The 13,249-nt window shown below is 39.0% G+C and overlaps 2 protein-coding genes across 5 annotated transcripts in view; one reads left to right on the top strand and one right to left on the bottom strand.

Moving 5' to 3' along the window:
- The window catches only part of PREPL (prolyl endopeptidase like), a 34,551-nt gene extending 25,612 nt beyond the window's left edge, over positions 1–8,939 (bottom strand). For 2 of the 4 annotated variants that reach the window (XM_019748615.3, XM_074331937.2), the window contains exons 1-2: positions 8,511–8,939; positions 6,639–7,174 (exon numbers count right to left, since the gene is read on the bottom strand). In XM_019748615.3, the coding sequence (XP_019604174.1) occupies positions 6,639–6,857 (219 nt within the window). In that variant the 5' untranslated portion in view covers positions 6,858–7,174; positions 8,511–8,939. The remainder of the gene's footprint in view (positions 1–6,638; positions 7,175–8,510) is intronic. The other 2 variants (XM_019748617.3, XM_019748616.3) reach the window with 2 other exon arrangements.
- A 59-nt stretch (positions 8,940–8,998) lies between these two features.
- The window catches only part of CAMKMT (calmodulin-lysine N-methyltransferase), a 330,598-nt gene continuing 326,347 nt past the window's right edge, over positions 8,999–13,249 (top strand). Inside the window, exon 1 of the mRNA XM_019748655.3 lies at positions 8,999–9,279. Coding sequence (XP_019604214.3) covers positions 9,127–9,279 — 153 coding nt within the window. The 5' untranslated portion in view covers positions 8,999–9,126. The remainder of the gene's footprint in view (positions 9,280–13,249) is intronic.

The raw sequence follows: 13,249 nt of genomic DNA, 5'->3' as shown, positions 1-13,249 counted from the left end.
CACACAAACTAAAATTGTCAAGCTTAGCATCATTAATAACGGGACAAGTTGACATTATGTGTGTCCTGATATAATGTAATACGAAACATTTCAATTTAAGAAGAGTAAGCCTAAAGGAAGTAGAAGGAAATAAAATTAATTTGTTTCAATGAAATTAATAAAGAAACTAAAGAGAGAGAACAAATAAAAAGTTGGTTCTTTGAAAAACGTACTAAGGGTCATGTATAGCAAAACTGATTTTAAAAAGACAAAGAATATTAAGAATGAAAAATGTGGCATAATTAGAGCTATAATAGAGATTTTAAAAATCACAATAAGGTTCTTTACGCCAATACATTTGAAAACATAGATAAAATGGATGATTTTTCAGAAAAATGAGTTACCATCAAACTGACTCAAAAAATTGATGAGCTGTATAAGCCAACAACTATCAAAGAAAGTGAACTAGTAATTAAGTGTCCTCTTCTTAAGAGACAGGAAACCCAGATACTTGATTTCTTGAGTCTTCAAGGACTAGATAATCTTCTCATATGCTAACTATAAAAATAAAAAAAAAAGCCAACTATTTAAAATTACTCAACTTATTTTATCAGGCTAATATAATCTTGATACCCAAACTGGACAATGACAATATATGACAATTAAAAATCAACCTAATTGTAAAATATGGATAAAAACCTAAAATATGATAAATCAATATATTTTTTAAAGCACAAAACAAAAACAACAGTATTAATAATCAAATCCTATATGACCAAGAAAGATTTATCTTAAGAATGAAAGGATGGTTCAAAATTAGAAAAAATCTTTCAATGTAATCTAACACAAATAAAGGAGATAAATCTTACGGCCATTTCAATTAACGCTTTAAAAAAATAAAATAACATACTTAACAAAAATGACAAAACTGTTAAGTAGGCATAGAGAGGAACTTCCTTGATTTGATAAATAGTGTCTGTATTGTTTGACACAGGACCATCGTCCATCGTCAATCTGTAATGAACATACCGGACGTATATTCATATTAGTACACATCTCATTTAGCATCTGTGAAACACTTTTCAAAAAATCGTTATTCATTTAAAATATCTAGTTATAGTTGCCATTTATTTTGTTATTCAGAATTGATTGTTAAATGAAAGTAAGTAATTGTTTTCTTTGCTCCCTGCCTCCAATTCCTCTCCCCCTTCTCTTGAGCCCAGTAAGATTTCGGCCCTTCTCATGCTACTGACCGCTCATTGAAGGCCCCTGCAATGCAAAGTACAAATGGTAATTCTAGGTATTTTATATTGCTTGAGCTATCAGCTGATTACTTCCTTCTCTTAAAAATACTTTTCTTCACTTGGCTTCTAGGGCACCTCATTCTCATTGTTTTCCTCCTATTTCACTGGCCCTTCTCAGTCTGTGTAGCTGGTTCCTACTCAACTCTCGGGCTTAATACTGGCGAGCCCCGGACCACTTTATCTACAGTCTGCACTAATTCCCTTGGTGACGTCATTCAGCCTCATGACCTTACATGCTATTCATATGTTGAGGATTCCCGAATTACTCCAATTTATATTTCTAGCCGGAACCTTTCCCCTGAACAAGCTGAACTTGTATATCCAAGTAACTTCTACTTGGATGTCTAATAGGTATGTCAAAAAATGTCCAAAACTGATCTCCCAATCTCCCCATGTACCCTCTCCCCACAAAAGCTGTTCTTCAGGCAATCTTCCCTATCTTCATAAATGACAACTTCGTCCTTCCAGCTGCTCAGGTTTAAAAGCCTTAAAATCGTCTTTGTATTTCTCTCTTGCTACAACCAAGTGATCTGCAAATCCTGTCAATTCTACTTTCAAGATGTACCTACAATCTGCCCACTTCTCACACTGCTGCTGGTACTACTCTGGAGGTACCAGTATCTATCGTTTTTCCTTTGGATTACTGCAAAAGCCTAAATGTTCTGCTTCTTCCTCTACCTTTCACAGTCATTTTCCATAAATAAGAGCCTAAAGTCAGATCTTATCACTTTGTCATTTAAAACCCCTCCAATGGTTTTCCCATCTCCCTCAACAGGAAAAGCGAAAATCCTTATAATGGCCTACAAGGTACTAAAGGGTCTTGTCCCCTTTGCTGACCTCATCGACTACTACACTTCTACACACCCAGTTATGGAGTCACCTTCTCAGGTAGGCTTTCGTGATCACCCCACTAGAATAACAATCCTCCCTATTGCAACACGGCCTCTTCATTCCTTCCATCTTATTTTATTTTTTATTGTACCTATTGCCTTTGACACACTTTGTATTTTACTCATATATTTCTTTATTCTTCTCTCTCCTGCCAAGCTCCTGTAAGCTCCCCCCTGTAAGCTCCATGAAGGCAGGAATATTTGTTTCCTTTGCTATGTATCCAATGGCTGGAACGATGCATAATAGGCGTTCAACAAATAACTGGTGAGTCAAATGAAACACAGACAGCACAAAACATAAAACTTTAAAAACTTATTTCTAACAAAAGACATCATAAAAGTGAAAAGACATACCACAAATATAGAGCACACATGAAGGACAAAGGATATGTAAAAAAACTCATGAATCAGTAAGAAAAAGACAAACTCAATAGGAAAATGGTCAAAACATGAATAAACAATTCAAGACAAAACTAATAGGGTCAATACATATAAGAAAAGTTGCTTAACCTCATTATTAATCAGGGCAACGAAAATTAAATGACATATTATTTATCCATCAAAAGGGTAAAAAGGAAAAGATCTGGTAATATCAAGTGTTATTCAAGATATAGAGATAGAATTTCACATATTCCTTCCTAGTTTGAGGGTAGGATAATTCTATCAATTTCGAAATTAACTTGACTAAAAACATAAGGATGTGAATATAATCAGGAATTCTAATTCTAGATATAGATTCTAAAGAAAGACTAGCACATATGGATAAGGAGATATATACAAGTGTGCTCTGCATCTTTTTTTGGTAAGTCTGGAAATGGAACAACTACATGCTTATCCAAAGAAAATGCATTAATTGTGGTATATCATACAATGGAATACTACACAATTGTAATAAATGAACCAGACATACAGGTATTAATGTGGAATCTCAAAGTCATAATGTAGAGCAAACAAGCAAGTTATACAACTGTATTTATTTTATTTATATAGTTTCCAAACATGTAAAACAATACTACATATGTATCATCTGAGAAGTGTAGGTTTGTAAGGTCAGAGGAAAACATGGAGTGAAGAGACCAAAGAGAAAAGTGGTTCAAGGAGGGAATGGTCAAAGGTGTCAAATCTGCTAGAGCCTGTTAAGAGGAGGAAAGGGATGTGTGTATGGGATTGAAATATGTTATGTCTTGGTGACGCTGACAGAATTTTTAATGGAGGGACGGGAGCCACACTCCAGCAGGTTAAAGAGTAAATGGGATGTGGAGAAACAACCAATAATGAAGTTGTACCTATAAGGCAGTCCACTCTGTGAAATAGCACACACACACACAAAAAATTATTGTGAGGCTACAAGTTTTTTCTTTTCTTTCTGGCTTTCCTGAGTTTTCCTTTACAATTTCCCCCTTCTTCTTCTTTCCTGGAGATGGTTTGAACCTGTTAGAACCAGTGATTCCTACAAATCACAGATCACTAGTGCCAGTGAAGGAGATCATCTATTTTCCAAGCCATGTATCTTAGAGACTACTACAGGAACTGCCATCTGTATTACAGAAGTAGCCAATGGACAAATGTTTAACTGAAGTCCTTAGTCTTCTTTCTTTACGTACTTGATTTTCTGTTTGTAGCTCAAATAATCATGATCAAAGATTTTAGCAATTATTTTTGTCGATAGGGCAGAGTGGGATGTGGAAGATAAATGTATCTGGTTTGATGCTAGTCTTTGAGTATTATTAGCTGGTGCATGAGTGTTAATGGAGTAAGTTCATCCTGCCATCTGGCGAATGTGAAATGGAAAGCTAAGGTACTTGCCAATAAGAACTTCAGATTGAATGAATTCAGTTTGGTTTAGGTCAGCAACATTTGATCACCAAGTGATCTAGTTCCCAAATGCAGGTGCTCTGTCAGTGGCAGGCTGGGAATTTCAGAATTACCAGAGGAACATAAAACAAAAACAAATAAACCCAACAACAGAAAACAGATCCCTAGGCCTCCCCCACAGAGATTCTGATCCAGCACATGTGCAGTGAGATCCAGGGATCTACATTTCTAAAAAGCTCCCCAGGATCTGACATACAGACAGACTGCAGGAATTGGTACTAAAGTCCCAAACGTATAGGTGATTTGTTGCTAAGGTAACAAGGCAGATGTACATGGAATCATTAAATTTTATCACTTTGAGGACTGGTAGAGAACACTAAGTTGAACCTCCCCTTTTTTTCCACTCAGGAAGATTAGAGTCCTGACTAGTTCCCAGGCATACCTGGCATGGCTAGATCGCTTGCCTTCTGGCATTTTTATTGTATATGCTGTCCTCTCTTGTTTAGTTAATTTATATAAATAGGTCACTACTTTAAGCAAGTATGTTTTAATTTGTAGGCACTAATGACTTTTTCCACTTTATTGTACTCATAGGAGTGGATGAGGTTGGAACCAAGGGGAACGTGCTCAAAGTTCCCCTTGCTCAAAGGAAACGTGCGTTCTTGTCTACAGGTCTCTTCATAGCTTGTACAGGTCCAGTGACCATAAAAGGACAGACCACAGCTTTTAGATCATATCATTTCTCACAGAAGGAATGATCGACATATGACATGTGAAAGCAGGACCCTTAATCAGGTAAAAGAATGGATTCACTGAGTCAGGACAAAGTATCTAGGTGATAGGTATCTACCAAAAGTTGCTTCAGGGGTAGATGGAGGGAAAAAAAAGAGTCCACCTCCTGCATAGGGTGTGAGCTAATCTCACAGCTGTCACTCCGATGGTAATTCCTGCCTACTATTTATAAACTAACACTAAAGATAAAAGCACAAGATGACGAAATGTTCTAAACATGTGCAAAATAAAATGACCTAAAGGTCTAAAATGTGCCCAATAGGTAAAATTTAAAAGTTGATCTTTTTAAAGTAGGATAAAGTTGCATGTGTGTGTGCACACACAAAAGGTAAAAATGAAATAAAAAATGGCATAAAGAATTTCTGAATAAGTAAAGTGTCAGTGTTAAACTAAGCTAACATGCTATAAAAATAAAAATAATCTGAAAGACTAAAATGGAAGGAGTAACAGATAAAAAGTTAAAAGCAGAAAAACAAAATACCACACACACACAAAACCCACAATAAATAAGTATGAGCTACGAGAAGAGCAAAAATTAAATTAAAAAACAGACAAACTGAGTAAAATAAGGTTAAAAAATTGTTTTTAAAAATCGAAGGCACTCAAGTGTCTATCAACAACAGATGAATGGATAAAATGTGGTATACACATACAATGGAATATTACTCAGCCATAAAAAGGAATGCAATTCAGATATCCACAACACGGATGGACCTTGAAAACATTATGCTAAGTGAAATAAGCCAAACAAACACAAAAGGGATTATGATTACTGAAGTTTGCTAATATTATGATTCCACTTATATGAATTATCTAGAATAGGCAAATTCATAAAGACAAAGTAGATTAAAGGTTACTAAGGGCTCAGGAAAGGTAGGATATAGCTTAATGGGTATTTTTTTTGCCTGATGTCAGGGTTTTGGAAACAGATTGTGGTGATGGCTATACAACACTGTGAATATAATTAATGTCAGTGAATTATACACTTAAAAATAGTTTAAATGGCAAATTTTATATTACACATATTTTACAATTAAAAATGAGGAAGTCAAAACAGAGTAAAAAGAAAAATCAGTATGCAACAAAACTAGAAGTTAAAATAATAAAATATTCTAAGTATTGCAAGAATATCACCCCAAATAATTTAAGGAAGCTAAGGACCATAACAAGTATAGGGGTAGGGGAGGTATGTCAAAGAGGCAGCAGCATAAATAACTTAATCTCAAACAAGTAGAATGAGCATAAAATTTACCATCCTAACCAGGACACTTCTGAGAGGAAAAGGGAGACCATTAATAATTACACAGGGACAACAGGTTTAGACCAGGACTGTCCCAGGCAAACCGAGATGTGTGGTCCCTCTACAATTAAGGGCAATCAGGTTCTCAAGGTTGAGGTCACGCCTTGCAGCTTGGGGTCTGGCCAAAGTACAAAAGTTTAAAAGCATCTTCCTAAGGATCCAAGTAGTCAAAAATGCAAGTCCTTTTTTCATTTTTTTACACAGAAATAACATACAAGTACATAGCCTTTACTGAAGTTTGCTAATTTGGTATTCATAAAACAATTAGCATATTACTAGATTTTATTAAGAGCGATTATAATCTGGGAATTTTAGAAAACTGAATTATACTTTGAATTGCACTGGTAGGCACACTACAGCAATTCTAAGGTGAATCACTTTTTATAAATCTGTATTTTTATATATTACATTAGAGCTCTACAAATATATGTAAATATTCTTTTATACTTATATTTGAGTACAGACAATTGAGCCCGAACATTTTAAAAAAAAATCAAACTAGAATTATTTTTAAAAATGCTAATGACCTACAAATAGGTTAACTTAAAGAGTCCATACCTTACATGAGAAGCTCCGACTTGGGATGTTTCTTGCTAACTCTGATATCTTGGGTTTATTCTGCAGACACTTGGTTAGGTGACATTTTTTCAATTTTATTCTACTGTAATAATGATCAGCGAAGTGACAGTGATTCAAATGCTGTTTCTGCATGCATTTCCCAAGATGAAGAATACTATACTTCAAAGCTTGGAGAAATAACTTGCTCTTCTGCTGCATGGTATCAAAGTCCCTGGTTTATGCTCCCTTTGGGGCTGCCACACATGAATGATTTCATAGGAATGATTTACAGTAGCGGGTTCTCAAAGCATCTAAGATCCGCAGTTCTTATCCCTCCCCTTCAGGGCCATGCACCCTTCAGGTAGTGGAGAACTGCAGACAGCTGAGAACTCAGGTTAAAAAATCTGAAAACTTCTATAAATCAGTTTCATTCAAATCATACTTCTCGGCAGATGTAACTTAAATGTCTCATTTGTAAAGTCAATCCTATATGGTTCAAACTATGCAGCACTGATTCTGGTACACATGGGGGCAAACTAAAAAAGCAAACAAAACAGAAAACAAACAAAAAACAAAATAAAAATTTGCAAATATACATAGACTTAATGGGGGCATCTCAGAAACTGAGGGCTTTAAAAGGCAAAATGGCTTTGATCTTACATAAATGAGAACATACGTTTGGTATGGATATGGAGGATAAACTGGAAAAGCTTAATTACTTAAGAAAGGTGTGTGTGTGGGGGTGGGGTGGGAATTACTATATGTTGAGTGTTTGCTTCCTGCCAGATGCTTTTATACACTTTGTCTAATTTGAACCCCATAAGGACCCGATAGAGTAGCTATTATGATGTTCATTTTACAGATGAGCAAACTGTGGTACTGGGAAGTTTAACCAACTGCCCCAGGTCACTTGGACACTAAGTAACAGAGTAAAAATTCCAAACTGGTTTGGCTCCAAATCTTGGACGACTGGACTTTAACATAAAAAGGTATTTAGTTATTTAGCAAAAACCAAAAACCACTTCAGGATGCACAAATAAAATATGAGGCCATCTCTGGTTTCTGCTGGGAAGTTGGTTCTTATTAACCTTTCAAGTTAATCAAAGTCAGTAAGTAGTTAAGTCAGAGACTTGGTTTCAAGTCTTCACTCCTGTACTTACTATCTGTGCCTCAGTTTCTTCAACTGCAAAACTGAGATAACGATACCATTTACCTTATGAGTTGTTATTGTAAGAATAAAATTAGAAAATTTATGTTAAGCTCTTAATACAGCGCCTGGCACGTAGTAACCACTCAACAAATGGTGGCTACTATTATTCGGATGGGAAAAATCTAGATATGTTGCATAGTGGTGAATGTCATCATGCAAGTATGCCACAAAATGCCCCTCCGTATCGAAGGCACAATACTGAGTCAGATTCACTACGGTTCTGATCCGCTACTACGACAACGCCCCCGCCTCTCCTTAATCTCTGTGTCGCAGCAAAATATTGGGCGAGTGGGGGTAGGGGGAGATCAGCAGCCGACACCAGCAAAATAAATACCAATGAATAAATAAATAATCTAAGTCACTATATCCACGCGGGCAGCGTCAATCCATCTTTCACCCGCAGGCAGAAGATAGCATGCAAGGCTAGGGATGGGGGTGGGGTCGACGGACAGGTGTTCCCGGGAAAAACTATTCATTCTGCCGGTGAAACTCTCCACCCCTGAGATGAGGTGATTTGAGTGCGAAAGGGGGTGGTACACCATGTGCCACGCAGGGAAGGAGCAATCGGTCAAAAAGCGAGGACCAAGGGACTAAGGGATGGTTGGGTGCGGGGAGGAAGGGGAGAAGGGAAGGGACCCCCAGCAGACGCCACCCATACGTACGCAAAGTGAAAGACAGTCGGTCTGGCTCTGGACACCAACACGAGAGAAGGCAGGCCGAAGAACCCGACGCTCTTAGGAAGGCACGGAGCTCGGACCTCAGGGGTGTGCAGCCGAAGTCCGTGTTCTGCAGCTCTCAGAACCAAAACCTACCCAGAGCCGCCCGGAGCTGGTTTGCAGCACGCCGGTCTACGTAACCCCAATCTAGCACGAGCACTAAGCAGATTTCGCCATCTTTATTGTGGTCAAGAATGGATTTCCCCCCTCCCCCTCCTCCTCCTGGGTTTAATCCGCAAAAATAAAATCCTTTTGATTCTTTGCTAGTATTCTGAGCTCTAGATGAGGCAGGGGAGAAGAGAACAAAGAAGGGCAGTGTCTGCCACAGCTTCCCCACCCTCTGGCCCGCCCTCACTCAAGGTGGCCACCCGCAAAATGGTGCAATGACGTAAGCAGCGCTGGCCTGGTTGCCAAGGAGACGAGACAAACCGGAAATGCGGATTTGGGGGAGGGCAGTGGGAGGGAGGCTCGGCTTGACAGGTCCTGACAGGGAAGAAGTAGGCAGGTCCTGGCAGGGGAGACCTGTGGTGGCGGCAGCCCGTGTAGAAGTGGCTCCAGCGGGATGGAGTCTGGAGTCACTGAGGCCGAGGCCAGCGAGGCTGAGTGCTCCTCGGGTGAGAGCCCGGCAAGCGGGGGCCCGGCAAGCGGGGGCCCGGCTCCGGGGCCCGCAGACTCAGCGCCCTTAGGAGCCGCCAGGTGGAAGCTCCTGCGGCAGGTAAGGAAGAGCCCACTCACCTCACCTCCGCCTCTGGCCACTCCCCTCGCAGGTGTGGGGCGTGCGACCGGCAGCTTTGGGAGTTCCCTCACAGTTTTGCCGGGAGCCACCTGAGAAATGCCCTCTTTACCTAAGCGTCCCATCGAAAGGGAGGAATCAAGTGGGGTTGGGCGGGGAAGGGGCAGCCAACGCTGAGTTTCTGGGAAACCCACATCCAAGTAGAAAACCCATTTCTAGACATTTGTCAATATTTGGGGGACTTTTCTCCTTGCTCGCCAATCGGATTGGTGGGACCGCCGCTCCCGTCCACAGACCGCTTTTCTTTCCCGCTTCTGCTTCACTTCCTTCTCCAGGTTTCTTCTTGCTTCTTAACTCCTCCCCCCCCCCCGCCTGATTCTTGCCCGAAGTCTGGCCCCTCATTTGGAGATCTGCCTTGTTGACTCTGTTGGGACTGTGACGTTGCACGCGTTGCCTTGGTTTCTAACGTACCGGGGAGAGTGAAGGGAGTAGCAAGTGCTGGGATGTGAAAGTTACGCGCTTGGAGATTGACGTGATCAGCGAGATTCTCGCTGTCCCAGGTGGACTGGTGTGTTTCATGCCAGTTATCGTCTCGTACTTCCACGTTGCTGTTGTTGGCGCGTAACTTCAGTCATGTGCAGGTTTGACAGATTTCTGATTTGACATCACTGACCCTCTTCCCAAACTGCTTGAAGTGAAATCTGTTTGTTGTTCTGCCCGCCAGTCTTATGCCTCTGCCTGAGGCTTCCTGCCGAAAACGTGACTCAAGAGGACACTTTCCATTTCTGGCTGTTGTATTTTCCAGAAGAGTGTCCCAGCGATAGCCACTTTACTCGAGACTGGGCGTTTAGTATGTTGGGGATTACTTTGTTTGCAGTTGTCTGGAGACATCTTTTCATACGATGGCCTTCTAGTGCTGTCATGACATAACTCAAAGATCATTTCTTTGCGGATGCATTTAATAATAAAATGAGTGGTCTCATAGATCGTTGTCACAGGAATAAGCTAAGGCCTTAAATTAATCAAATCTTATTGTGATGACTTCAGTGATTCTTACGATAGTAAAAACTCTAGTTGACCAGCACTTATGTTCATCCTGAATTGCTGTCTGTGCAAGAATAAAGACAAGTTTCAGCTATGGCTGCCCTTTGACCTTCCCAGATGCTTTGACATTTAATGTTTTGGTACACATGAGCCCTCTGCTTAGTCTTTTTATCTTCTCTACTTGATGAATGACTGTTTATCCTTCGACCTCCATTTCAATTTCCTTTTTTGTGAAGCCTCCCCTAACTCCTTTGGATTTAGATCCTTAGCTCACTCTTCAGTGAACCCCATATTGCATTGTTTTATGATCATTTGATCAGAATCCATCTTTCTCACTAGAGTGGGAGTTTTCCCTGGGAAAAGATATTTTTTGAATCTATACTCTGCACTTAGCACAGGGCCTGGCTAGTTGGTTTTTTGTAGATATTAAGTGTTGAGGAAAGCCTGAGACTAAGGACAGTTTTTAAGTGGCCCATATTTTGAGTGAGCTTTTTCCTGTTCTGTATTTAAACTTCTTTTACAATAAACATGATTATTTTCAAACATTTTTTCATCTATCCCAAGATGCATTGTTTTAATTTTAACATCTTTGAAATTGGGATATGTTTTTCAGTTGATGGCACACTGGTGGTCTATTCTATATAATAACATCAGAAGGAAGAAAAAAAATGTTGCATCTTATAATCAGTGATGTCTTAGATTTGATGAAATAAAGTCATGGGAAGGAAGGACTATTTTTTTTCACTTTGAGGAAAAACACTGAAAACACTTGACTACCAGAAAAACAATTCCATATGACCGAAAGTTATTCCCAGAACAATATTGCTGTACGATAGAAGACTTCTTACTTGGGTTGGTTAATTGAGAAAGTTGGTTAAAGAACTGAATCACATAAATGATCCATATTCTAAAGTGAAGCTACATTCTGAGTGCCAAATCCGTCTAGATATTTATAATTAGTTCTCTAGATTTTTATGATTGGCTGCCTACACTTATATTAACAGTAAATTTTTAAGCAACTTACCTTTATCGAGCAAACTTAACTTTATCTTTCCAAGATTTAGTTTTTATGGAAGGAACATGAAAATAAAATGAAATAATGAGCATTACTACTAATCATTACTATTTCATTAGTTTTTGTAATAATTAATAACAATAACAAGAATAGTTGGTATAAAAAAGCTTGTGAAGAAGCACAGTAACTTGGCAAACACAACAGGGTAAGGCAAGAAGAGTATATTGGCCACTACCTTTCAGTTCACATGGCCTCCTCTGAATATTTAATAGAGGGAATGGAGAGTGTCTGGTAATCCAGAGAGTTAGAAAGTTGCTACTGTATTTTGTGCTCTGTTTGGGCCTTCTGATTCTGTTGTAGAAAACGGCAAACAGACACCAAGAGACCATGTCTTAGTAATGGTTGTATGGTGTACCTGTAGATCTTGCACTGAGGATTGTCACTAAGGATTGTGGTTTGGATCCCTACACAAGCGAGAAGCTGAGAGACTATTGGGTTTTCTTGTGTTTTTAAAGCAGTAATCTATTTTTTTTAAAAAATAAGTTTTATTGGGGAACAGTGTGTTTCTCCAGGGCTCATCACATCAGCTCCATCGTTGTCCTTCAATCTAGTTGTGGAGGGCGCAGCTCACTGGCCCATGTGGGAACGAACCGGCAACCCTGTTGTTAAGAGCTTGCCCTCTAACCGAGCCACCCTGCCACCCAAGAGAGAGAGACTGTTGGTTTTTATTGGCGTCTCAGCTTCCTGCAGCAGGGCTGAGCAGGGTCCTTATAGCTCTTTCATTCCTCCCACCCCCTTTTTTTAAAATAGTGAATATTTATTGATAAAATTTATACATCATCGCATTTAAGGAGTTTTTCACATTGTTGAGGTTAAACTGACATTTCAAGTGATTATAGAATTTTATACTGCTCGTCACAGATGACAGATTTTTGCAAGCTCTGTAGAGCATACGCATACTTTAACCGTAAAGGTCTACATGCAATGCTCACCCAACCCCTGTTATTCAAACCATGTTGACATATAAGTCAGTGACTGGAGGAGATTTTCTTTTTCATTTCTCTGATTTATTAAGATTAATAATTGGTTTCATTAGATTCCTTAAAAATATTTAGGATGGTACTTGAGCATAGAAAGGTGAACATGAATGTTTTCTTGAATTTAAAAGTATGTACTTATCAGTCTAAAAACAAAGTATTCCCCCAATACTTATTTTGAAAGAAATGAACTTTTAATTGTGGAGTAAGAAAAAAAAAAGTTTAGGTGTGAAAGCACGTAGGTGTGAAAGCATTTGTCTTTTTCATTTCACAGAGCTCTAAAATTTATTACACTGTATTAATATTTTTTCAAAAAGTCAATGTAATAATTTTTCAAAGGTTATATCCTTTAACCACCTTTTCTAAATTTTATGTGGCTCATTTTATTATTTAAATTAGGACCAGAAATCTATGATTTAGTCTCAATCTTAAAAATAGTTTTGGGCGGCCCAATGGCTCAGTTGGTTAGAGCACAAGCTCTGAACAGTAGGGTTCCGGTTCAATTTCCACAAGGGCCAGTGAGCTGCGCCCTCCACAACTAGACTGAAGACAATTAGCTGCCGCTTCCAGAGGGGCAGCTGGATGGCTCAGTTGGTTAGAGCGCGGGGCTCTCAACACCAAGATTACCGGTTCAATTCTGTGCCCCCTGTAACTAAAGATTGAAAACAGCAACTGGACTTGGAGCTGAGCTGCGCCCTCCACAGCTAGACTGAATCAGCACAATGACTTGGAGCTGATGGGCCCTGGAGAAACACACTGCTCCCCAATAAGATTAAAAAAATATATATTAATTAAAAGAAAACAGTTTTGAGTCCTAAAAATGATGTTTCTATATGAACTTTACTAAGATTAAATA

Source organism: Rhinolophus sinicus, chromosome 2, assembly GCF_057876585.1.
Source record: "Rhinolophus sinicus isolate RSI-liver-muscle chromosome 2, RSI-T2T, whole genome shotgun sequence".
Classification (NCBI taxonomy): domain Eukaryota; kingdom Metazoa; phylum Chordata; class Mammalia; order Chiroptera; family Rhinolophidae; genus Rhinolophus; species Rhinolophus sinicus.
The sequence above is the reverse complement of the archived record's forward strand: the minus strand, read 5'-3'. Positions and strand labels throughout refer to the sequence as shown.